Consider the following 25,235-nt stretch of genomic DNA (forward strand, 5'->3'; position numbering starts at 1 on the left):
TTACTAAAGGTGTGACCTGGAGGGCCTCCCTATGGATATTCTTGTATCGAAAGAGCCTACGTGCAGGAGAGGAGAACAAATAAAGAGGGCACACGTTTTACTTCTGTTTTTCATATCTGCACAGTCTCTTCTAAAACAGTTCCCGGTGCCCAGCAGGCGGAAGTAGTGTTATCTGCGAGCAGAGACTGCTGATAGACAGTAGTTAATTTCTGACTCCTCTCATTTTCTGCTGAGGCAGGGAAATTGCTTTACATTTAGTATTTGCTTTATTGGACAAATGTTTTCAATTTGGAGGTACTTCAGGATTCTCTTAGGGTTCTAGAATTTTGTTTTATCTCTAGTCATATAGGAGGTTTAATGGGGGCAAATAATGGAGTATTTGTATTAAAAACCCACAGTTCTCAACCTTGTAACTTTGATTTTTCACAGCTTTTGACCGTATTTGGGAATTTTCTAGAGAAACCGGTTGTCATGGAAATCTTCAGCCCACATTATAGCACACTAGTGCTCATGTTTGACGCGGAGTTGGATATGTGTAAGCAGTTGTATAATGAACACGTGAAGCAGGTAAGTAGGGGGGTGAAGTTGAGCACATCCACAGCATCATTTTTGTGGGTAATGACCATCAATTGGGACTTGATTTAATGATACCTAAAGAGTAGATATGGGCCCTAAGCCTTTTATGCCTTTATTTAATTGGTTTCTTTATGCAGATGAACTTGGCTTAGGACCATAACCCTACTACTCAAGTTCTTAACGCATACGTTTTTATGTATTTGTACTGTAAAACTACCAAAATGAACAATTGCTTACAAGGTTGGAATGCACTCTGATTACATATTTCCTTTCTTCCTCTTCACCAAAATACCAATTTGCAGATTGAACGTGGAAATGTAGTTCTCCACAGGAATATGCCTTTCACCTCAGGCAACATCAAATGGGCTAAAGAGGTCCTTGAACGACTTCAAACATTTTGGTCCAATTTTGCATCTCTCCGGTATTTGTAAGTTATTAGGCTTGCTTCACGGTAAAACCATCCTAATGAGACAGGCAATTTTTATGGGGGTCAGTGAGCTGTTCATTTTAGCACTTAAAGAGTCTTTGCCCTTACATTTGACTCTTACTTGGCTCAGTTCGTTGAGAAGGATTCATCCTCATGATTTTAAATACATTCAATGGGACTCTTAAAACTTCATCTCTTTAGGTCCATACACAATTTCTTTTCACTTTTCGTTTTCACTGACAATATGTTAGTAGCTTTTTGTTACTTTTCTTCAGTAACTAGCACTCCTTTTATTTTGCAGATTTTCTGTACCTGCCTCCCTTCTTTGTAGGAATTGGGAACTTTCTGCTGTTGACATTCAGTTACATCTTTGGAGTTCCATTAATTTGATAACTGTCTTTTAAGGCAAAGACAATTCATAACCATTATTTGGCATTTATTGTTTCTATTCCTGTTTTTATAGTACATTTTATCATACTTTCTATTTTATATTTTACTGTCAAGTAGTCAAGCTGAAATCTAATATGTAGAAAAATCGTATTCCTACAGATTCTTGGAAAGTCCTGATGATGCCCTAGTTTATCAGAAGTATACTGAAATGACAACTTTGCTAGACCAATTTGAAAATTCTATCTATGATGAATGGAAAAGTAACGTTGATGAAATCTGTGAATTCAATTTGAATCAACCCTTGGTTAAATTCAGTGCCATAAATGGTCTTCTCAGTGTCAACTTTGACCCAAAGGTAGGGGTTTGATATTTTTAAGTTGTTTCATAGATAGCATTTTTATTACAAGTAAATCTCTGATGCTTCCAGCCATTTGTATTTAATTTTGGGAGACTGTCAGTGCCATTAGGAATATAACTGAAAACTTAAAAAAAAAACAAACAAACATACTTATTTTTGAAAGAAGAGAGAGCACCAGTGGGGGAGGGGTAGAGAGAAAGGGGGACAGAGGATCTGAACTGGGCTTCACTCTGACAGCAGCCAGCCCGAAGCGAGGCTCAAACCTACGAACCGCGAGATCATGACGTGAGTTGAATTTAGACGCTCAACTAACTGAGCCACTCAGGTGCCCCCTGAAAACAACTTCTAATAGGTTGTAGATTTAGAGATTGGTTTCCCAAATGCTGTATTAATTACTGTTTATTTTGCCTTGTAATTGCCACTTCTACCTTCACTGAATAATGAGTTGAGAGTGGGGTCCATTCCATTTTACCTTTGTGTTTTTTGATTCCAGCATAGTGTCTGACGTGTGGTAATACCTAATGTTAGCTCAATTGAATGTAATTATAGTCTTTATCAGTTTTCTGGCTTGAATTTTATTTGCTTTTGGTTCACTAAAATTTTATCACAGAAGTTAAGGTTTGGGGAGTCGACAAAATGTATGGAATGAGAGACCTTTTTTAATCCTTTGGGTGGATAATGGTAAATGATTTGTCATAATATCTTTCAAAGGGACAATAAACTCTAATATGTTAAATTAGTAATTCTTATAAAATAGTTTTCAGAAAAACACAAAACAACATATAAATGCCCCAAATAGTGTGAACAGTTAAGGGGCGCCTGGGTGGCTCAGTTGGTTGAGCGTCCGACTTTGGCTCAGGTCATGACCTCGTGGTTCATGAGTTCGAGCGTCGGGTTAGGGTTTGTGCTGACAGCTCGGAGCCTGGAGCCTGCTTCGGATTCTGTGTCTCCCTCTGTCTCTGCCCCTCCCCTGCTCACATTCTTTCTCTCTCTCTCTCTCTCTCTCAAAAATAAAGATTAAAAAAAATTAAAAGAAAAATGAACAGCTAAGTAGTATCCAGGATGAAATTTACCTTTATTGAAGAGAGATCATTTTTATTTTATGATAAACCACATAACAAAAAGAAATTTCATAAATTCTCTGAGGAAGTTTATTTTCTCAAAACTTCATTACATGTTATGTAATTGATAAGAATGTAATAATGAAAACACAGAAAGTTTAATAGAAATTACCTATGGTTTGCTTATATTTATATATGATGTACTCTGTGCATATATTTGCTAAATGATATATATGTAGGCATATATGTATTTTAACTTATTTCCAACTTTGAGAGCTTGGCAGGAGACACAAAATAAGCTTTTTCTTAATGTTTATGTATTTTGAGAGAGAGAGATAGGGGGAGAGTACAAGTGGGGGAGGGGCAGAGAGAGAGAGAGCGAGAGAGAGAGAGAGAGAGAGAGAGAGAGAGAGAGAATCCTAAGCAGGCTCTGTGCTGTCAGTGTGAGTCCCATGCAGGGCTTCATTTCATGAACCGTAAGATCATGATCTGAGCCAAAATCAAGATTTGGCTCTTTACCCAACTGAGCCATCGAGGCACTCCTAAACTTTTCTATTTACCTAAAAGAATGTGCTTTACAGGAAAGGGCAAACGTATAAAAATATCTATTTGTGAGTTGCTTTTACAAAAAAATTAGTCAAAATTTGGCTAATTTTTTAGATAGTGAAGATTATATACTGTTTTTTAGCGATTTCCCTTTCATGTCAGTTGTATTGTATACCTAGGTGGGAAATGGGCCTCACTGGATTTTATTGTCATAATCTGCACCCAAATTCTGATCTGTTGCCCTGAAATAGTACAGAGAATAGCATCACTTAGTTATGTTTACAAACCTTAGCACATACATGTATAAATACATGACCTGGAGAACTGAGGGTTTCTTTCATCCCTAATTTCATAAAACCAGCTTACAGAAACTAAATTCGTGAGAAGTTCCAGGGATAATTCCTGTGTTTATACCTGAAGGGATGATAAAAACACAGACTGTATGTTACTAGTTAACCTGTGGTGTAACAATCTAAGGGAGTCAACTGGTCTACCTTAAAAAGGTGTTGTGCAGTCTTTTCCTCAGAGCCTGTGATTCAGAGGTGTAGTCATTTCTGCTACATGACATATGCCTTCCTAAAAATCACTGCACTAGGAAAGATTGCACTGTAAAAAGTACTGGGCTTATGGGGAAAATGGGGTTAGGGCTGTCATACTTTAAAAGCTGTAAGCAAGGGGTGCTTGGGTGGCTTGGATGATTAAGTGTCTGACTGATGTTATCAGCTCAGTTCATGATCTCATGGTAATGAGATGTAGCCCCATGTAGGGTTCTGTGCATAGTTTGGAGCCTTCTTGAAGTTCTTTCTCCACCTCTCTCTGTCCCTCCCTCACTTGCTCTTTCAAAATAAGTAAATAAACCTAAAACAACTGTAAACAATACATTAAAGAAACAGGAATGTAGTACCTCAAGATCATAAAAGCCATATATGAAAAACCCACTGCTAACATCATCCTCAATGGGGAAAAACAGAGCTTTCCCCCTAAGGTCAGGAAAACAAGGATGTCCACTCTCACCACTGTTATTCAACATAGTGTTGGAAGTCCTAACCTCAGTAATCAGACAACACACACAAAAAAGGCATCCAAGTCAGCAAGGAGGAAGTCAAACTTGCACTTTTCGAAGACAACATGATACTCTATGTGGAAAACAAAAGACTCCACCCCAAACTGCTAGAACTGATCCATGAATTCAGCACAGGATTCAGTCACAGGATATAAAATCAGTGTATAGAAGTTGGTTGCATTTCTGTACACCAGTAATGAAGTAGCAGAAAGAGAAATCAAGGAATTGATCCCATTTACAATTGCACCAAAACCCATAATACCTAGGAATGAACCTAATCAGAGAGGTGTAAGATCTGTACACTGAAAACTATAGAAAGTTAATAAAAGAAATTGAAGATTTCCAAAAAAAAAAAAAAAAAAAAAAAGGAAAAACATTCCATGCTCCTGGATAGGAAGAACATATATTGTTAAAATGTCAATACTGTCCAAAGCACTCTACATTCTCAATGCAATACCTATCAAAATAACACCAGCATTCTTTACAGAGCTAGAAAAAATAATCCTCAAATTTGTATGGAACCATAAAAGACTCCGAATAGCCAAAGCAATCCTGAAAAAGAAAACCAGAGCAGGAGGCATCACAATTCCAGTCTTTAAGCTGTATTACAAAGCTGTAATCATCAAGACAGTATGGTACTGGCATAACAGACACATAGATCAATTGAACAGAAGAGAGAAGCCATAAATGAACCCACAAAGGTATGGTCAACTTATCTTTGACAAAGCAGCAAAGAGTATCCAATGGAATAAAGACAGTCTCTTCAGCAAGTGGTGCTGGGAAAACTGGACAGCGACATGCAGGAGAATGAACCTGGACCACTTTCTTACACCATGCACAAAAATAAACTCAAAATGGATGAAAGACCTAAATATTAGAAAGCTATTAAAATCTTAGAAAAGATAACAGGCAAGAAATTCTTTGACCCTGGCCACAGCAACTTCTTACTAGACATGTCTCCGTAGGCAAAGAAAGAGAAGAAAAATGAACTATTGGGACCTCATCAAGATAAAAAGCTTCTTCACGGTGAAGGAAACTATCAGCAAAACTAAAAGACAGCTGATGGAATGGGAGAAGATACCTGCAAATAACCTATCAGATAAAGGGTTAGTATCCAAAATCTATAAAGAACTGATTAAATTCAACACCCAAAAATAATTCAGTGAAGAAATTGGTAAAAGACACTTTTCCAAGGAAAACATACAGATGGCTAACAGACACATGAAAAGATGCTCAACATCACTCATCATCAGAGAAATACAAATCAAAACCACAATGAGATACCACCTCACACCTGTCAGAATGGCTAACATTAACGACTCAGGCAACAATAGATGTTGGTGAGGATGCAGAGAAAGAGGATCTCTTTTGCACTGCTGGTGGGAATGCAAACTGGTACAGCCACTCTGGAGAACAGTTGGGGGTTCCTCAAAAAATTAAAAATAGAACTACCCTATGACCCACTAATTGCACTACTAGGTATTTATCCAAGGGTTACAGGTGGGATGTTTCGAAGGAGCATATGCACCCCAGTTTTTATAGCAGCGCTGTTGACAATAGCCTAAGTCCGGAAAGAACCCAAATGTCCATCGACTGATGAATGGATAAAGGAGATAAAGAAGATTGTGTGTGTGTAATATTTCTCAGTAATCAAAAAGGATGAAATTTTGCCATTTGCAACAACATGGATGGAACCTAGAGTGTATTATGCTAAGTGAAGTAAGTCAGAGAAAGACAACTATCATATGACTTCACTCATATGTGAAATTTAAGATACAAGACAGATGAACATAAAGGAAGGGAAGCAAAAATAATATAAAAACAGACAAACCATAAGAGAGTCTTAAATCCAGAGAACAAACTGAGAGTTACTGGAGGCAAGGTGGGTGGGGGGGTAGGCTAAATGGGTAAGGGACATTAAGGAGGACGCTCGTTGGGATGAGTACTGGGTGTTATATATGAGTGACGAATCAGTAAATTCTATTCTGGAATTACACTGTATGTTAACCAACTTGGATGCAATTTAAAAAAAAAAAGAGGGAAAAAAAGAAAGAGGCAAACCAAGAAACAGACTCTTAACTAGAGAGAACAAACTGATGGTTATCAGAGGGAAGGTGGGTGGAGTCATGGGTGAGGTAGGTGATGGGGATGAAGGAGTGCACTTAATGTGATGAGCCCTGAGTGTTGCACAGAAATGTTGAATCACTGTATTGTACACCTGAAACTAATATCACACTGTGTGTTAATGAATTTAAATAAAAATTTTTAAAAAAGGAATGTAGGAAAAACAGCATTATTTTATACATTTTAAATGGCTAAATAAATAATATGTAGCTACCACAGTAAATATGACTTTCCCTCGACAAAGACCTGAAGTTTGCTCATGGAAGTAGGTGTTGGAAAGGTTGCAGTTTGTGTGTTACTGTGAAGTGATGGAAGGAGAGTTCTCTGATACCAGGCAGAAAGTTGTACCCCCCTCCCACCCCTGCAGGTGAGTGGGCGTGGCTCCTCATGCGTGAATGAACTGAAGTACTTGGTGGCTGTTTGCATATGAGCATTTTGTGTATTTCTAAATGATTTTTTTAATTAAAAAGGTTTTTTTTAATATTTATTTTTGTGAGAGAATAAGAGTGTAAGCAGGGGAGGGGCAGAGAGAGGGAGACACAGAATCTGAAGTGGGCCCCAGGCTCTGAGCTGTTGGCTCAGAGGCTGGCGAGGGCTTGAACTCACGAGCCAAGTCCTGAGGTCATAACCTGAGCCGAAGTTGGGTGCTTAACTGACTGAGCCATCCAGGCGCCCCTAATTTTTAAAATTTTTATTGGAGAGCATGAGGGGCAGAGAGACAGAATTCCAAGCAGGTTCCACACTCATTGTGGAGCGGACGCGGCTCACTCCTATGATCCTGGGATCATAACCCAAGCTGAAATAGACACTCAACCAACTGAGCCACCCAGGTGCTCCGTGCCTATTTCTAAGCTTTCCAGTTGAGTTGGGTGCGGTTTTTACTTTTACCTGGTGTTTCTTCCTAATGAAATTGCAGATAAGCATAGACAAAATAGGTGGTATCCTTACTTTGCTAGTGTATCAATCACATTGGAACACATTTATGTTTTCAAAACAAACATTGTAACAGGAAGAAGGTACTGGGAAAACATTGAGGTCCGTTTATGGCCTTCAGTTTCACGTGTCCATGTGCACATGTTGCTGTCTTTTGCTTAAATTCTTTCCCTGACTGTGGGCCATAACCAGTGATAGATACCTTTATTATTTATATTTCCACATCATAAGGAATGTATGATTGTTACGTGTATGCTTAAAAAGCGTGTGAAACAGCAGCCTCAGTCAGTTAAGCCTTGACAGTTTGAGAGTATTGTAACCATTGGATGAAATTTTAAGTGTTGGGATTTTAATGTGTGTTGAAAGAGAATGCTCTTCTTAAAATACATAATGATCCTTGATTTTCTTTTAAAAGCTAGTGGCTGTATTGAGAGAAGTGAAATACCTTTTGATGTTGAAGAAATCCAACATACCAGATTCAGCTTTAGCCATCTTCAAAAAAAGAAACACTATTTTAAAGGTTAGTGTTTTTAGGGTATTTTTTGAACAGAAATATTTTTTTTACTTGTGTTTTTCTTTTTTTATTTTTTTGAGAGAGGGAGAGTGAACGTGAGCTGGGCAGAGGGGTGGAGGGAGAAAGAGAATCTTAAATAGACTCCACATTCATCATGGGGCCCGATGCAAAGCTTGATCCCATGACCCTGGGATCATGACCTGAGCCAAAATCAGGAGTCAGATGCTCAGCCGACCGAGCCACCTATGCACCACTGAACACAAGAACGAGTGTCTTGATTTGCAATTATTAACATGTAGACCAATAGTACTTTGATGCCTTTAAGATACATAGCTATAACATATTTGGCCCTTTTTGTTTGGGGATTTCCTTTGCTCAGTACATTGGAAATCTTGAACTTCTTGTGCAAGGATATAATCAGCTGAAGCAGACTCTTCTGGAAGTGGAATACCCTCTGGTTGAAGAGGAGCTGAGGGCCGTGGATGAGCAACTACAGGCAGCCACGACGTCGCTGACGTGGCAGGATGACTGCTGGGGATACATTGAGAGGGTGCACACAGCGACGGCGGAATTGGCACACAGAGTTGAGCGTGCGCGGAGCAATGTTAAAGTGATCCAGCAAACCATGAAGGCGTGGGCCGAGTGTACGCTTCTGCCCAGGAGGGAGCACCGAAGGGAGGCTGTCTTTACCTTGGAGGACAAGAGTGATTTGTTCTCTAAAAAGTACAAGCGAATTCAGGAAGATGGCTGCAAGATACATAACTTGGTGGAGGTAATTGCTTTTAAGGTTTTGAAATAGATCGAAGAGCTTTTCAATTAGCTGAGAAGGCAGCTGACCTACACAACCTTATAATGTAGGATTGTTTTATTAGGGTTGAGAGAGCTTTATGTGTGGTTTTGTTAAGCATTTAAAATGGAGAAATTTGTCTTGCTCGCCTATTGGAATGTGAGATATTTTCATGAAACGCAAAGGCTAGAGAGGGGATCCTTGTGTTTGTCATAGCTACATGCTCTTCTGGCAGCTGTCCATAGCTAGCATTGTTGGTGGGGTGCCTGTGTCAGCCGTCTTGTCTGCGTCATCTCCTGCCACCCTCTCAACCTTCTAAGGGTGGTGATAGTAGTCACTCTTTTTTTTTTAACAAGTATTTGAATTTTTAAAACTATTCTAGAGTTGTCAATTTAAGAGAAAATAAAATAAAATAGAACAAGGCAGAAAAATAAAAGTAACCAAACAAAAAGTCCCTTATCTGTTGGATCTTATATTCTACTTGAAAAATAGAGACAATAACAAAAACAGAATAAGTCAATTGGTCATAGGATAAATGGTAAAAAATAGAGCAGGTAGGATACGGAATCATTGGTAGGGGAGGTGTACTTTTTAAAATTCTAGTTAGTTAACATTCAGTCCGATATTGATTACAGAGTAGGATTCAGGGATTCATCACCTATGTTCAACAACCAGTGCTCATTACAACAAGTGCCCTCCTTAATGCCCATCACCCATCTAGTCCGATTTCCACCCTCCTCCCTCTGTCAGCCCTCAGTCTATTCTCTATCATTAAGTCTTTTGTAATTTGTTTCCTTCCCTGGTCTTTCTATTCCCCCCGCTTTCCATATGTTCATCTGTTTTGTTTCTTAAATTTCGCATACGAGTGAAATCATACGGTATTTGTCTTTCTCTGATTTATTTCACTTAGCATGATACATTCTAGTTCCATCCACATCATTGCAAATGGCAAGATTTCATTCTTTTTGATTGCTAACATTCCATTGTATGTGTGTGTGTATGTGTGTGTGTGTTCGTGTGTGTATCACATTTTATTTATCCATCATCAGATGAACATTTGGGCTCTCTCCATAGTTTAGCTTTTGTTGATAATGCTGCTATAAACATTGGAATGCATGTACCCCTTTGAATCTGTATTTTTGTCTCCTTTGGGTAAATACCTAATAGTGCAATTGCTGAATTGTAGGGTAGTTCTAGTTGTAGTTTCTTGAGGAACCTCCACACAGTTTTCCAGAGGGGCTGCATCAGTTTGCATTCCCACCAGCAGTACAAGAGGATTCCCCTTTCCCACATCCTCACCAACACCTGTTGTTTGTTGTGTTGTTAATTTTAGCCATTCTAACGGGTGTGAGGTGGTATCTCATGGTTTTGATTTGTATTTCCCTGATGATGAATGATGTTTAACATCTTTTCATGTGTTGGCTGTCTGGATGTCTTCTTTGGGAAAGTGTCTATTCATGCCTTCTGCCCATTTCTTAACTGGGTTGTTTTTTGGGTGTTCTGTTTGATAAGTTCTATATTTTGGTTATTAACCTTTTAACAGATAGATCATTTGCAAATATCTTCTCCCATTCCATAGGCTGCCTTTTAGTTTTGTTGATTTTTTACTTTACTGTGCAGAAGCTTTTTATCTAGATGAAGTCCCAGTAGTTTATTTTTACTTTTGTTTCCCATTGACAACATGTCTAGTAAGAAGTTGCTGTGGCCAAGGTCAAAGAGGTTGCTGCTTGTGCTCTCCTCTAGGATTTTGATGGTTTTCTGTTGGACATTTAGATCTTTCATCCATTTTGAATTTCTTTTTGTATGTATGGTGTAAGAAAGTGGTCTAGTTTCATTCTTCTGCCTGTAGCCATCCGGTTTTCCCAACACCATTTGTTGACGACTGTCTTTTTTCCACTGACTACCCTTTCCTGCTTTGTTGAAGATGAGTTGACCATATAGTTGGGAGTCCATTTTTGGGTTTTCTATTCTGTTCCATTGATCTATGTGTCTGTTTTTGTGCCCATACTATATAGTACATATATTATAGCTTTGTAATATAGCTTGAAATCCAGGATTGTGATACCTCCAGTTGTGTTTTTCTTTTTTAGGATTGCCTTGGCTATTCAGGGTTTTTTGTGGTTCCATATAAATTTTAGGATTGTTCTAGCTCTGAACAATGTTGGTAATATATTCATAGGGATTGCATTAAATGTGTAGATTGCTCTGGGTAGTATAGACATCTTAACAATGTTTTTTCTTCTAATCCATGAGCATGGAAGGCTTTTTCATTTCTTTGTGTCCTATTCAGGTTTTTTCATAAGCGTTCTATAGTTTTTGGAGTACAGATCTTTTACCTCTTTAGTTAGGTTTATTCCTAGGTATCTTACCGTTTTAGGTGCAATTGCAAATTGGATTGGTTCCTTGATTTCTTTTTCTGCTGCTTTGCTAGCGGTGTATAGAAATGTGACAGATTTCTTCACATTGATTTTATATCGTGTGACTTTGCTAAATTCATGTACTGCTTCTAGCAGTTTTTCAATGGAGGCTTTTGGGTTTTCTACATAGAGTATCATGTCATCTGTGAGTAGTGAAAGTTTGAGTTCTACCTTGCTGATCTGTATGGGGGGGTATTTTATATGAAGTGGTTTGAAACACTTTCTTAATAAGGTAGCAGTTCTGCATTGAACCAGGAGGGAAAGAGAATGAGCCATGTAGATATCAGGAGAAGGATGCTGTCGGTAGCAAAAGTACAGAAGTTTGAGGAAATAACACAGTTGGCCTGTCCCAGGATCAGTTAGAGAGCCAGCATGCCTGAAGCAGAATTCATAAGGGGAATAGTGGTAGCTGATAAAAGCTTAGAAGGGACTAAGGATCCATCATAGGGGATGGACAGGCCATTATGAGAAATTTGGTTTGTACTGGGAGGTGAAATGGCAGCAGAGACTCTCTGTTCCAAGGCTTGGCCTGTTGACTGTAAATCAGAGGTTGGAGAGCAAGGAGGTTGTAGGAGGTAGAGAAACCATTAGGAGATTAGTTTAATAATTCAGGCGACAATGGCTTGGGTCAGAACAGGAGTGATAGAAGCAGTCATGCTGGATGTATGTTGAAGGTAGAACCACCAGGATTTTCTGTGGTGAGTCAGGAGAGAGCGATGTCAAGGATGAGTTGAGATTTTTTGGTCTGAGCAACTGGAAAATTGGAGTTTCCCATTAGTGATATGGGGAAGACTGTGAGAGAGTAGATTTTGCATGAAGAGAGAGGCTTTGGTTTGGGCCATGTTAGTGAGAGAGGCACGCTCAAGGGGATATTTTGCATAGGCTGGCACTGCAGTTGAGTCTGGACTTTGGGGTTAGAAGTCTAGGCCAGTGACACAGAGCTGAGAGCCGGAAGCATGTATGTCATATGGGAAGCCACAGACTTACCTGGGTTCAGGTAGGGATTAATTGTAGATAGAAGAGAGGCCCGAGGACTGACCTTGAAGTCATCCCTGAGGCCAGGGAGGAGGGCAAGGTCCAGCACAGGAAGCGGAGAAGGCCAGTGAAGTAGAGGGAAAATCAAGAGAGATGCTGTCCTGGAAATCCTGTCAAGAAGGGATTTCAAGAAGGAGGAAGCATTTGACTTTGTCCCATCCTGATTTACGACCGGAAAATGAGGGCCGAGACTGGCAGTCAGATTTTGCACCATGGGAGCCATTGGTGACTGTGACAGAGCTAACTCAATAGAATGGAAACCAAATTGGAGCGACTGACGAGAATGGGAGAAATGGGACCAGAAATCCGCTAAATTGAGGAGCTCTAGGGGGTGGGAACTGAAAACTGCACAGTGCCTGGGGCGTGTCAGGGATGGGGAGGATTTTATTTTATTTTGTTTTGTTTATTTATTTATTTACTTGTTTTTAAATTAAAATGGTTTTTTAAAAATGTTTATTTTTGAGAGAGATAGAATGTGAATGGGGGAGGGGCAGAGAGAGAGGGAGACACAGAATCTGAAGCAGGCTCCAAGGCTCTGAGCTGTCAGCACAGAGTCCAACATGGGTCTTGAACTACTGAACCATGAGATGGTGACCTGAGTAGAAGTCAGCTGATTAACTGACTAAGCCATCCAGGTGCCCCATTGTTTTGTTTATTTTTGATTAAGAATTTTAAAAGTTTATTTATTTATTTTGAGGGAAGGAGGGAGAGGAGGGAGAGAGAAAATATGTGAGTGGGGGAGGGGCAGAGAGAGAGTGCGTGTGTGAGGGGGGTGCAGAATCCCAAGCAGGCTCCGTGCTGTCACTCAGAGTGTGATCTGGGGCTCAATTTCACGACAATGAGATCATGACCTGAGCTGAAATCAAGAGTCATATGCCTAACCAATTCTGCCATGCAGGTGCCTTGGGAAGATTTTTTTTTTTAAGTTTATTTATTTTTGAGAGAGACAGAGACAGTGTGAGTGGTGGAGGGGGAGAGAGAGAATCCCAACCAGAGAATCCCACCGACAGTGCAGAGCCTGACATAGGACTCGATCTTGCGAACTGTGAGATCATGACCTGAGCTGAAACTAAGAGTTGGACTCTTAACCAACTGAGCCACCCAGGCACCCCTGGGAGGATTTTATTTTTAATGCTGGTTGATGTTTTGGGGTGATAGAAGTTGATTGGAATGATCTAGGAGAGGAGAAATAATGACTGAGGAAAGTCTTGGAAGGAATGGGATTGCATACATACATGGGGATGTTGGCTGTAGACAGGAACATGGGCAGCTAATCTGTAGTGACTGGAGAGAGGACAGCAAAGTACAGGATTGTGGTGCTCACAGAGGGGCAGCTCTGGTGAGGGGAATGTGGGGAAGTTCATTTTTCATTCTTCATAAGGAAAAAAGAACAGGAACCAAAGAGCAAATTCAGTATTTCCTTCTGAGTGCATTTGTTATATGGAATCTCTATAGATAGACACGGTGCTCAGACCAGAGTCAGGCTGTCCTGTTGAAACAAGACCACAGGGAAGGTAGAGGGCCTGGTGGGTTACTGTGGCAGCAATCTAGGTGACAGATGGTGGTACCTGGACCGGGGAGGTGACTGTGGAGATAATTAGGAGTGGTTGGGTTCTGCATATATTTTAAATTAAGTAAAACAAACAGAATTGGGTGTGGAACATCAAAGAAGGAGGCTATTCTAAGAGTTTGGTGCCTATCAGCTGGAAAGATGAAGTTGCAATCCATTCAGACATTCAGGTGGGAAAGGCTGTGTGAGCAAGAGGACAGCTGAGAAGGAAAGATCTCAGTCTTAGACATTTAAAAAAAATGTTTCTTTATTTTTGAGAGAGAGAGAGAGACAGACAGACAGTGTGAGCAGGGAAGAGGCAGAGAGAGAGGGAGACACAGGGTCCGAAGCAGGCTCCAGGCTCTGAGCTGTCAGCACAGAGCCCAACACGGGGCTCAAACTCACAAACAGGTGACATCATGACCTGAGCTGAAGTTGACAAACAGACTGAGCCACCCAGGTGCCCCTAATGTGAGGCGTCTGTCAGATGAGGAGGAGTTGTGGCAGCAGTTGGATTTACTAGTTCTGGAGTTTGGGAAAGGGCTGTAAACTGAAAGTGCCCGTGAAAAAGAAGCCATGAAAGTGGCCATGACATTTAAGCTCATGAGATCCCCAAGAGCTGTGTAGCTAGAGAACAGAAGTAAGTCAAGGGCAGGTCTGTGGGGAAACAGGGAGGAGGAAGAAGAACCTTAGGAAACAGGGAGGAGGAAGAAGAACGAGCCCAAGGTGCAGAAAAGGAACATGACACAGTAGGAGGAAAACCAGGAGAGGCTGGCGAATGAGGATGAAGACACAGAGTGAAGAAGGGGTGTGAAGGAGAACACACCTGCTCACCAAAATGTGACGTGTGGCGCACTGGATATGCTGTGTTGAGCATAGTGTAGCAAAAAAAGAAAAACATTAATACCGGTTTCAAAGTTTCTTTTGGCTTCCTAGTTTGTCTGAAGTTTCTAAGTTTTAATTTTCCTTACTGATAACAGCTTGCTCGGACAGACTTTGTCATGGCTTTCTTTCTTTGATTGCTGCCTGTGTGAGCATTCTAGGGCTGTGGTAACAGAGTACCACAAATGGGGGGCTTGTAGTGTCAGAAATGTATTCTCTCACAGTCTGAAGGTAGAAGTGTGAAAGCAAGGTGTGGGCAGGGCTGTGACGTGTTTGGAAAAGACCTGCCCTCGGGAGTCCAGAGGTCCTGTTTCTAGTTCTAGCTTAGTTGCTAACTTCGTACCCCTGTGACACTTGGTATGTCTTAGGTCTTTGTTTTTATATCTTTAAAATGAAGAGACTTAACAAGATGGTCTTTAAGGTTTTTTGTGTTTTCGGCTCTAAGATCTATATTTCTTCTTTCTAGTGCACACAAAGGAGCCGAGACTGCTATGTACAATTGCCCAGGATGTCTACTGCACAACTCCAGGGTAGTGGGTCACGTATACTACAGATATATACGGATATGAATAGTCCACCTGGATGGGCAAGATAGCATTTCTCAAAGGAGAGGCCCTTAAATTTAAGGGCAAGAAATCCCTCAAAGAACTTTCTAATCTTGGCCCATTTTTATCACCTCTTTATTTCTGGTTCTTGCAAGTAACACACACCTTTGAATCCTGGATCATATATCCACAGTAGCAAAAGATCAAAAAAAAAGCAAAGAGTATAGTCTGCCTTGTAACCAGCTCTTATTCCAGGGTCTCCTTTTGTCTGTGCTCTCGTTTCTGAGTTGGGCCTCTGCTCTCTGGACTGTAATGCCTATGTAACCTTTGCCACTCAGAAAGGTGTGTCTGGAATCAGCCGTGCTGCCCACCTGATCTTTTCAAATCTGTGTCCCTAGGTCTGTCACACTGTATGCCCCACCTCTAGCAGTCTTGATGCATATCTGTGTCCGACCCTGTCATGCCCTACTGCCTATTCATCACTCACACTCTGGAGATGTTGAAGTAGAAGAACTTAATATTGTTGAAGCACAAAGAGAGTTTCAACTTCACCAAACCTGTTTTCCCCAAGCTGGGTTACTATTCCGTAGGTGACTTACAGGTGCTTTGCACAAAGTGTTCTTTGTGTTTTGGTTAAACCAACATAAGTGAACGTATAATAGTGGAACAGCGAATCTCCAAGAAGGGCCTGCAGGACAGAGCACTTTGCTGACTTAGTGACCTTGGATGTTCCAGAACAGTGTTCTCTGAAGGGCCAGTTTGGGAAATCTACACCTTGGGCCCTGGAAGACCATGTCCTAGGCCCCTTGGAGTTAGGGACAGAGCAAGAACTGGAGCCTGTGTCCAGGACATACAGAATGTGTTCGGAACTCAAGAATTTCTTGTTCGTATTTGAAGATGCAATTTTCATAATTATTTTTCCTTTAAAGAATGACTTTTGAATGTATTTTATAACTGATACAAATGTCACAACAACCTGCTTCGATCTTTACTATTTAGCTTAAGGTTCTACAACCTAGCATTTAAATGTTCCTGACTTGTGCAGGAGCAAAATATTTTTTTAACAAAATATTTAAGCGTAAAGCTTTCATTTTTGTACTCACTGTTGTTTATACTCCTCTGTTAATATTTACGTTTGTAGGAAAACAGGAAGCTCTTCAGAGCAAATCCTTCTCTGGATACGTGGAAGATTTATGTAGAATTCATTGATGACATTGTGGTGGAAGGCTTTTTTCAAGCCATCATGCACGACTTAGATTTCTTTCTGATGAATATGGAGAAACAACTGAAACCTGTGCCGTTTTTTCAAGCACAGATGATCCTCACGCCCCCTGAGATTCTGTTTAAACCTTCTTTAGAACGAGAGGCTGGGGATGGCTTCTATGATCTGGTGGAGGGAGTGCTATGCAGTAGTTTCAGAATGTCTGCCCAGATGAAGCGGGTGGCAGCACATCTGGAAATCGCCAATTATCAGGTATTTTCTTTGTAAATGGGTATTTATGTTTTAATGATTCAAACATAAATTGAGGTAATGGGGAACACTAGGAAATGAGACGCTGGGAAACGACAACACAGTTTTTGATTGATTGTACCAACTGCTCTCCCATTGAAGAATTTCAGTGAGTAAGTTCTTTTGCATATTGTTGATGAGCGAGGTTGCTTTTAATAAATGTTTGGCTTTCCTCTCATTTAGAATGACATGGAGAATATGTTAGGCCTGGCAGAAGTCAGGCAGGAGATAATGAACAGAGTGGCAGGTGTCATCAACAAAGTCTTGGACTTTAGAAATACTCTGGACACATACGCTTACCTCTGGGTTGATGACCGATCCGAGTTCATGAGGCATTTTCTCCTGTATGGCCACAGTATGTCATCTGAGGAGACAGATGCTCATGCAAACGAAGAAGTCCCCGAACAACCACCGACTCTCCAACAGTTCAGAGAACAGGCAAGGAAAACCATTAGTGTTTAAGGTACTTCTTTGCTTTTGACTGAACAGTTACAGTCATTTTTTTTCTAATTATAGATTGACATTTATGAAGCTTTGTATGTTCAGATGAGCAAGTTTGATGACTTCAGAGTGTTTGATAGCTGGTTCAAGGTGGACATGAAGCCCTTCAAAGTGAGCTTGCTGAACATTATTAAGAAATGGAGCTGGATGTTTCAGGAGCATCTTTTGAGATTTGTCGTAGACAGGTAGCCTTCTTTGCTTTGGTATTTGGAATTACAACTCTGAACAGCTGACTGCTTTCTAATATTGAGATCAAAATTTTAAGAACATTAAAACTGCCGGTTTCTTAACAGAGATAACAAGTGATGCTTAAATAGCTAAATAGTGACCATAAGATTCTATCAGAAGTCTTCTAAAGGTTTTAATGAGCTTAATTTGGGTTTGCATGCCTTTGTGTGTGTGTGTGTGTGCATGTATATTTCTGTGTATTTAATAGTCTGAACGAGCTACAAGACTTTATAAAGGACACAGATGCTGGACTTCAGAGAGATTTAAGTGAGGGTGATCACGATGGTTTGGTTGATATCATGGGGCATCTTCTGGCGGTAAGAAGCCGACAGAGAACTACTGATGAACTCTTCGAACCACTAAAACAAACCATCGCACTCTTGGAAACCTATGGCCAGAAGATGCCTGAGCAAGTCTATATTCAGCTGGAGGTAAGTGTACTGGTAAAATAACCACAATTAACTTAAGTTGAGCACCTACTTTAGCCAAGCTCTTTACATCCCCTCTCTTATGCCATCCTTTAACAACGTATACTGTAGACCCCTGCTTATATTTTACAGGTTAGGGATCTGAAACTTAAAGAGTTAATAAATTTTTCAAAGTCACACAAATCGTAAAACCAGCCAGCACAAATCTAGGAGTGTTTCATGCCAAAATACTCCATCTCAACTGCTGTCCTTCACTGCCTTCTTATTGGACGGTATTTAGGTAACAGCCTCAGAGTTGCTCTTTGGAGTTCCCCTTTACCTTGACTTTAAGACCTGAAATATATTCCAGTTCTCTTTCATTGAAAGCTGTCTGTCCGTTGAGAGGAGTCCTAGTCTTTGGAAGCATATTATGGACGCTTTAATAAAGAATAAAGCACAGGGGGCACCTGGCTGGCTTAGTCAGTTAAGCGTCGCACTCTTGATTTCGGCTCAGGCTATGACCTCACAGCTTGGAGCCTGCTGATCTCTCAGAGAGATTTTTTCTGTCCCTCTGTCTCTGCCCCACCCCCAGTCTTGCTCTCTGTCTCTCAAAATAAATAAACTTAACAAAGAATAAAGCCCAATTTGGTTGGAGAAATCACTGTTTTCTGAATCGGAGTTGCATGTTGTCCTCCTGTTTCTGTCCTTTGGAAAAACTTGGTGGCTGCTCTGTGCCCAGTGCTGAATAAGGTTGTGGTAGTTAGAATTAAAACCACGAATCAAGAGCTCACAGTTCCCATGCCTATATCGGAGTATTGTAGATCGTATATTTGCATCATCCACCAACTTCCAGGGTGGACTTAGGTTTCACCTTGTACATGTGAATAGTGGACACATTAATATAAATACACTTGTATTAAATTCTAGCTCAGCAAGTAGAGTGTGGAACCCAGACGTAGATTTGATTTTGAGTACCGTACGAGTTCATCCCATCTGCTTGTCTCAGAGCATGCTCCCTCTTCAGGAAAATATTTCTCCAGATCCCTTACATTTAACATTGGTACTGTGTCCACTTCCCCCACTTTTTCTTTTTTTGAGGTGAAATTCACCGTTCGCGTGACATAAAAGTGATCATTACAAAGTACATGGCATTTAATATGAACATAAGGTTGTGTAACCACCACCTCTCATCTCCATACCCTTTCATCACTCCGAAAAGGACGTCCATGCCTATTGGCCTTCTTTGCCCGTGACTTCTCCCTTGCACTCTGCCCCCAGTCCTTGGCCCTTGCCAGTCTTCTGTTTCTGCGGGTTTACTTCTTCTAGATACTTCCTACATGGAATTGTATAATACAGGGCATTTTGTGTCTGGCTTCTTTCACTTGGCATAATATTTTTGAGGTTCATTCATATCGTAGTATGTGAATGCTGCTTTCTTTCTCGTGTCTGAATAATGTTACATTGTATTTATATCTACCACAATTTAAGTCTTGATGGACATTTGGGTGGTTTCCATCTTTTGGCTATTATGAGTCTTGCTGGTGTGAACATCGGTGTACAAGTAACTGTTTGAGTACCTAATTCCTTTTTTTTTTTTTTTTTTTTTGAGTACCTGCTTTCAGTTTCTTGTGGAACACACTTAGAAGTGGAATTGCTGGGTCCTGTGGTGATACTAAGTTTAACTTCTTGAGAAACTGCCAAACTTCTTGCAGCAGCTGCTGCATTTTATCTCTCTCATTTTGTTTTGTGAAGATTGAATGCAGCAGTGTATTTACAAGCGTTATCTTGATTACAGAGACCATAAAGAATTAATATGTATGGATTGCTAAGTTCTATTTAACTATAAAACTGCCATGAGAACTGAAACCTAGTTAGACACAGAGTGCGGTAAGATGTGGATACAGACACGCATAGCAGGAGTGAGAGATGAGATAGTTGTGGGGCACAGTGTAAATGTTTGTTTTTAGAGAGCTTTGGATATTCTTTCAGCCGGATCTTGGATCTTAATATATAGAGAAACCAGTGGTAACACAGATCATGTAACCACGGCTTCTAGAATTTCTGTTTTAAGAGTTTGGCTCATTATTTAAGGTTAATGCATTATTGAAAACACTGGGCTTTTTAATATTTCGAAAGTGGGCTACACTTTTAGCTATGTGTGTGCCTCCATCCAGAGGAAAAATAAGACTTAAAGGCACTACAAAATACATGTGGAGGATAACAGTGCCCCAATCTTATTTTAATTAAAGTAGTTTGTGATACTGTTTCCTCCTCATAATCATTAACAGTTATAACATTGTCCAGACACTAGCCTGTGCTTGATTCTAGGCTAAGAAGCCCCTCCTTGTGGCTGTGTCCTCACTCACTGTCTACAATAAGGTCTGAGGCTAGACTAAACTTTAATGTATAGCTTTTATTAAGTCCCTTCCTTGTTAAGAAGCCTTCAATGACTGCCTTTAGTTTCTGAATACTGTCTCATTTCCATACAAGCCCCACCCCAACCTGGGCTGGTAATCTTACCTGGCAGGATCTCCAGGGAGCTCCTGCTCATCTCTGCCCATTGCAACCCGGATATTACTTTGAGCCACAGAGTCAATGCTAACTCATTTTGGGAATCATATCAGTTAGACTTTGGAGATCATCTGATCTTTTGGTTTTCAATGAAAATCTATTTTTATCAAGCAGAGGCTTATTTGGAATCCTAAATATGAAGCAGGTAACAGCAGGTCTGGTGTAGTCAATAAGGGTTAAGGGGCGCAAGCCCAGGGATGTGACTTTTGCACCTGTTACTCCGGAAAGGATTCCAGGTGATATTTGAGTTCCATGGAATCGATGGGAAAAGGCAAGGTGAGACTGTACGGATGAGGGTGCTGAGTTTTGATGAGAAGGGTGGAGGAAGATGATGAAGGACAAGGATGTTTAGAGCCCAGGTCTCTTGGTTCCTGGTCTGTTCTGGCAATTGCTGTCAGGAAAGTTGCCTTCCAAGAATTTTGTTTCCATAACCCCTAGACCTCCTGATGGAAGTTAACACATTCCGTCATATGGAATAGTTCTTGGGAGCCTCTCATTCACTCTGATGGATTACAAAACAGTTTAAGTGGAAGAATGTATTTTATCTTTGTGGTACCCCTCCCCCCACGTGGATACAGTTGACACTTAGCACAGCGTCCTTCTCATAATTGGCAGCTACCCACTTAATCATTCATCAGATATTTATTGAGGGTTACAAATAGTCTTTAGAACCTTTGTTTTTGCTCTCGAGCTACACAAGTAGAGTCCCCTAGGGGTGGTTTTGTACGACACAACAATTTCAGTGTCCCAAGGAGATCAGAGAAACAATGCTCAGTTAGTCTGGGCACAAGGAATGCTTTTCAACAGTGGTTCTCTACAAGGGCTCTTCAAAGAAGATAATTTGTTGACCAAATAGGTTGTCCTGTTTGCACTGTAGTCAGGGAGTACAGAGTTGAGTTGCTACCTGGACTGTTTATTGCCGGTTTTGTCCTACATCAAGTAGGAATTAACCTTCTCTTCCCTTGGCTTCTTTTTACTTCAGAAATCCGGGACAGTTACAGTGAGCCTAACCTAAAGGCTCGAACTGTCCATTCAGAGAAAGGACACAAGGAGCTTTGGAAGCTAGAGGAAAACGTGGGCTTAGATTGATTCGCGTTTTCCTCTCTGTCCCACCAGTTTCAAACAATCTTTCTCCACTTGCTAAATTGCTAAATCTGGCTCTTTTCCCACTTGTTACACAGCAAGGAAATCCTTTCCGGAGCGCTTTAATTTTATTCCCTCAACAGCAAAACAATTTGGAGATTGGTGTGTATTTTGAAAAGATTTTCGTTTATTCTGAGAGAAATCTTACACCAGACGACGGCCCTGGTTTATACTTGGAAGACATGGATTCACTGGCACCAGGGGGTCAGCCTAGCTCTGAGCCTTCTGGCCACTTGAATCTTTCTGGGGATAAGCATCTTCTCTTCTGGAAGAATGAGATGTCCTGGGTTCATTCAAAGAGGCTGGGATCATGGAGTCTTGTGGAGTTGATTGGATTGAAGCATTGAGGTAATTTCCCATTTGCACCTTTGTGTTTACAGGAATTACCTGAAAGATGGGAAACGACCAAAAAGATTGCAGTGACTGTCAGACATGCAGTCTCACCTCTCCAAAATGTCGAAGTCACACTGCTGAGGAAAAAATGTATTTCCTTCGATGTAAGCTAACTACCAAGTTTTGTGGGTATTTTTGTTGGTATTTTTCCCCCCATTTTTAAGAAAGATTTTACAAGAATAATTGAGGCTGTTGTTTGAGATTCACTGTCAGATTTTTTCTGTCCACATCAGGAAAAGCAGGCCGAGTTCAGAGAGAGATTCAGACTCTATGCTCCTCTCCGTTTTAATACAGAAAATCCGTACACTGTGCTTGATAAGGTAACACTGATCTCAATTATTTTTTGCTACAATAGTTATTTTAGAAAGTCAAATTAGACACTGCGATATTTTGCCTTAGTTTTGCGGTTAGTTATCGCAGTTGCGAATTAACTATTTAAAACTGGTTTATGAACCTTTCTCCCCAATAGTGATTTAAATCCTGTCTCCCAAAACCGCCATCATTATCAAAGTAATCATGTTTGTGAAAGTAACAAAAATGACTATTTTTAAGCACTTACTATATATATGTGTCAAGAACTTTAAGCATATTACTTCATATTCTTTCTTCCAATTCTTACAATATCCCCATGATACAGCTTCTGTTCTCCTTTTTTCAGCTAAAGAAACCATGTGTAATTAAGTAACACTGGAGATTAGTGTTAAAATTCTACCTCTCTAAATTTTTTTAAAACAGGAATTTTAACCGTTTTGTTGTTTACCATGTGATACTTGGCTAGTGACTTTTAACCATGGTTAAAGAAAGCTTATAACTTATTCCTAACTCTGGATAGAAATATTAGTCCTGCAGTCCTCGTTCGTAATGAACTGCATTATTATAGTGAACTCTTAAGAATGAGTATTATGGGCAAATAATCCAAAATGGTGAATAGTTTGCTTGAGGCTTGAAAAAAATGTTTTAAAAGTTTATTAGAGGGGTGTGTGGGTGGCTCAGTTGGTTGAGTGTCTGACTTTGGCTCAGGTCCTGAACTCATGGGCCGTGGGTTTGGGCCCTGCATTGGGCTCTGTGCTGATGGCTCAGAGCCTGGATCCTGCTTGGGATTCTGGTTCTCCCTCTCTTTCTCTCTGCCCCTCTCCATCTCATGCTCCGTCTCTCTCTCTCTCTCTCTCTCTCTCTCTCTCTCTCTCTCTCTCTCCCTCTCTCCCTCTCTCCCTCTATCTCTCAAAAGTAAATAAACATTTTTTAAAAATGAAAAAAAGAAAAGAAAAATAACAGAAATTCTTAACCTAGCGTCTAAAATAAGAAATGAGTTGGTGAGGTTTAGATTCAGGAACGGTGAATCTTTCTGAGCTCTTCATGGAGACATCCATCCTCTTTTTACTTCATGCTGGAGATGGTCTTTACTCCTTAGACTGGTATAAAACTTACAGCTTGTACCTCTCTGTCCAAATTGTAGATTGAATTTAGTTATAACTGCCTTAAAGCCTTTCAGAAAACACCATTCTGTAGCAGATCTTCTTTTTTCACTTGGCTAAAGAAAAGTGGTTAATGTATTCACTGTGGGTTAGAATATGCTAATAGAGTTGTGGAGTTTTTAAAGATTCTATGTGAATTGCAGGTGGTCTGAACAGATTGTGGAAGGGGAGACATTTTTACTTGACTAACCAATGTGCTGTATGTAAACATTTACTATAGTTATTTATTGAATCCTACCATTTGCATGCTACAATATAACAGCATATAGTTAAATATTTAAAAGTCAGAGATATTTATCCTTGTACCTACAGAGTGTGTTGAGGGATGTTTTGAATATAGTAGGGCTGGGTTACCTTTATTTTGAAGTCATTTTCGTGTGTGTGGCTCATACATTTAATACTCCTCTAACTGGATTCATCCCAAGGCATGTAGGTGCTTATTCTGGGCTGGTAGTAGACCCTAGCATTCAAGGCACTTCACTCCATGAGGCAGAAAACCATTGCCCCTTCAGGATCAGAGGGAGTGGTATGGTGAATTTCTCCTTTATAACAGATTCCTCGGTAAACTTATATTATGTGCTCTTGTTTCTTCATATCCAAAGGTACAGTAAACAGTTGAATTAACATTACTAGGTATATATGTTTAGGAATAATTTAGTGTAAGTAATCTAGGAAAAACGACAAATAAAAGGGCTGTTTACTTTGGGGAGTGTGGTAGTCTAGACATTTAGAAAATCCTTTTGTAAAACAGATGCTGAAACATGTTCAGAAATGTGCAACTTTTTTTTTTAGGTTTATTTATTTGAGAGAGAGAGAGTGTGTGAGATGGGGAGGAGCGGAGAAAGGAGAAAGGGAATCCAAGCAGGCTCCACGCTTTGAGCATGGAGCTCGATCTAGGGCTCCAACTCATAAACTGTGAGATCACGCTCTGAGCTGAAATCAAGAGTTGGACGCTTAACTCATTGAGTCACCCCAGGCACCCCTACATGTGTGACTTTTTATCTATTGCTGAGCTCCCAAGAAAGCTCTCAAGGGCAGGGAAAAAAATGGAGTAGCTGAATCTCAGATGGAAAGCAGAGGCAAACAGAAGCTTTTACTGCTGTAGGAGTAAATGAAACGTTTATACCAGGGGACACAAAAATTCCTGGGAGAGCGTCAGTACTGGTTACACAGAGGGCCTTAATGACCATCTGAAGAATAAATTAATTGCAGTATTCGTACAAAGTCACAAATGCAGTATTCATGCAAGGTAGTAGTTACACAGTAGTAGAAATCAGTGAATTTCACAGAGCCTCACGACTATGGCTCAAAGCAGGAATTGAAATGTCTTAATATAGAGTACAAATTTATTCACATAAATTTCAAAAAAAATTTAAACTTTTAGCATTTAGCAGTACCTATATATATAGTAAAAATCTAAAGATCAGGGGAATATTAAATAAAATTTGGCAATTAAATTTGTGGTGGGAAGGAAGGGAATAAAACTGAGGAGGCCATTAAAAGTTACCAATAACATAGTCCTAAGCCGATGGTACACACACACACACCCCACACCTTGTCATGTGTATGGAATTTTTCATAATAAAAAAAAATTGGTAAACTGAGTCATAGCATTGCAGTTCCTGGTTATAAAGACATAACTTGTAAAAATGAAATACATGTATAATGAGAGAAGATTGAAGTGCTCATATTCTTCTTGATATAGTAGGAAATTGGGAGAGTTGAAACCTGAGGCCCAGAAGGATTAAGTATGAGTATTGAAATTTAAGAAAACCAGAAGAACTAAAGTAGTGTAAGAGT

At 40.1% G+C, this 25,235-nt stretch overlaps 1 protein-coding gene across 2 annotated transcripts in view; it reads left to right on the forward strand.

Annotated features, from left to right (window-relative positions):
- Nucleotides 1-25,235, forward strand: part of DNAH11 (dynein axonemal heavy chain 11) — a 355,616-nt gene that overhangs the window by 62,210 nt on the left and 268,171 nt on the right. For both annotated transcript variants that reach the window (XM_047849106.1, XM_047849105.1), the window contains exons 10-20: nucleotides 430-567; nucleotides 879-1,003; nucleotides 1,553-1,748; nucleotides 7,894-7,998; nucleotides 8,372-8,764; nucleotides 16,349-16,681; nucleotides 16,901-17,155; nucleotides 17,234-17,403; nucleotides 17,655-17,877; nucleotides 21,948-22,064; nucleotides 22,194-22,280. In XM_047849106.1, coding sequence (XP_047705062.1) covers nucleotides 430-567; nucleotides 879-1,003; nucleotides 1,553-1,748; nucleotides 7,894-7,998; nucleotides 8,372-8,764; nucleotides 16,349-16,681; nucleotides 16,901-17,155; nucleotides 17,234-17,403; nucleotides 17,655-17,877; nucleotides 21,948-22,064; nucleotides 22,194-22,280 — 2,142 coding nt within the window. The remainder of the gene's footprint in view (nucleotides 1-429; nucleotides 568-878; nucleotides 1,004-1,552; nucleotides 1,749-7,893; nucleotides 7,999-8,371; nucleotides 8,765-16,348; nucleotides 16,682-16,900; nucleotides 17,156-17,233; nucleotides 17,404-17,654; nucleotides 17,878-21,947; nucleotides 22,065-22,193; nucleotides 22,281-25,235) is intronic.

This window comes from Prionailurus viverrinus, chromosome A2, assembly GCF_022837055.1.
Source record: "Prionailurus viverrinus isolate Anna chromosome A2, UM_Priviv_1.0, whole genome shotgun sequence".
Classification (NCBI taxonomy): Eukaryota; Metazoa; Chordata; class Mammalia; order Carnivora; family Felidae; genus Prionailurus; species Prionailurus viverrinus.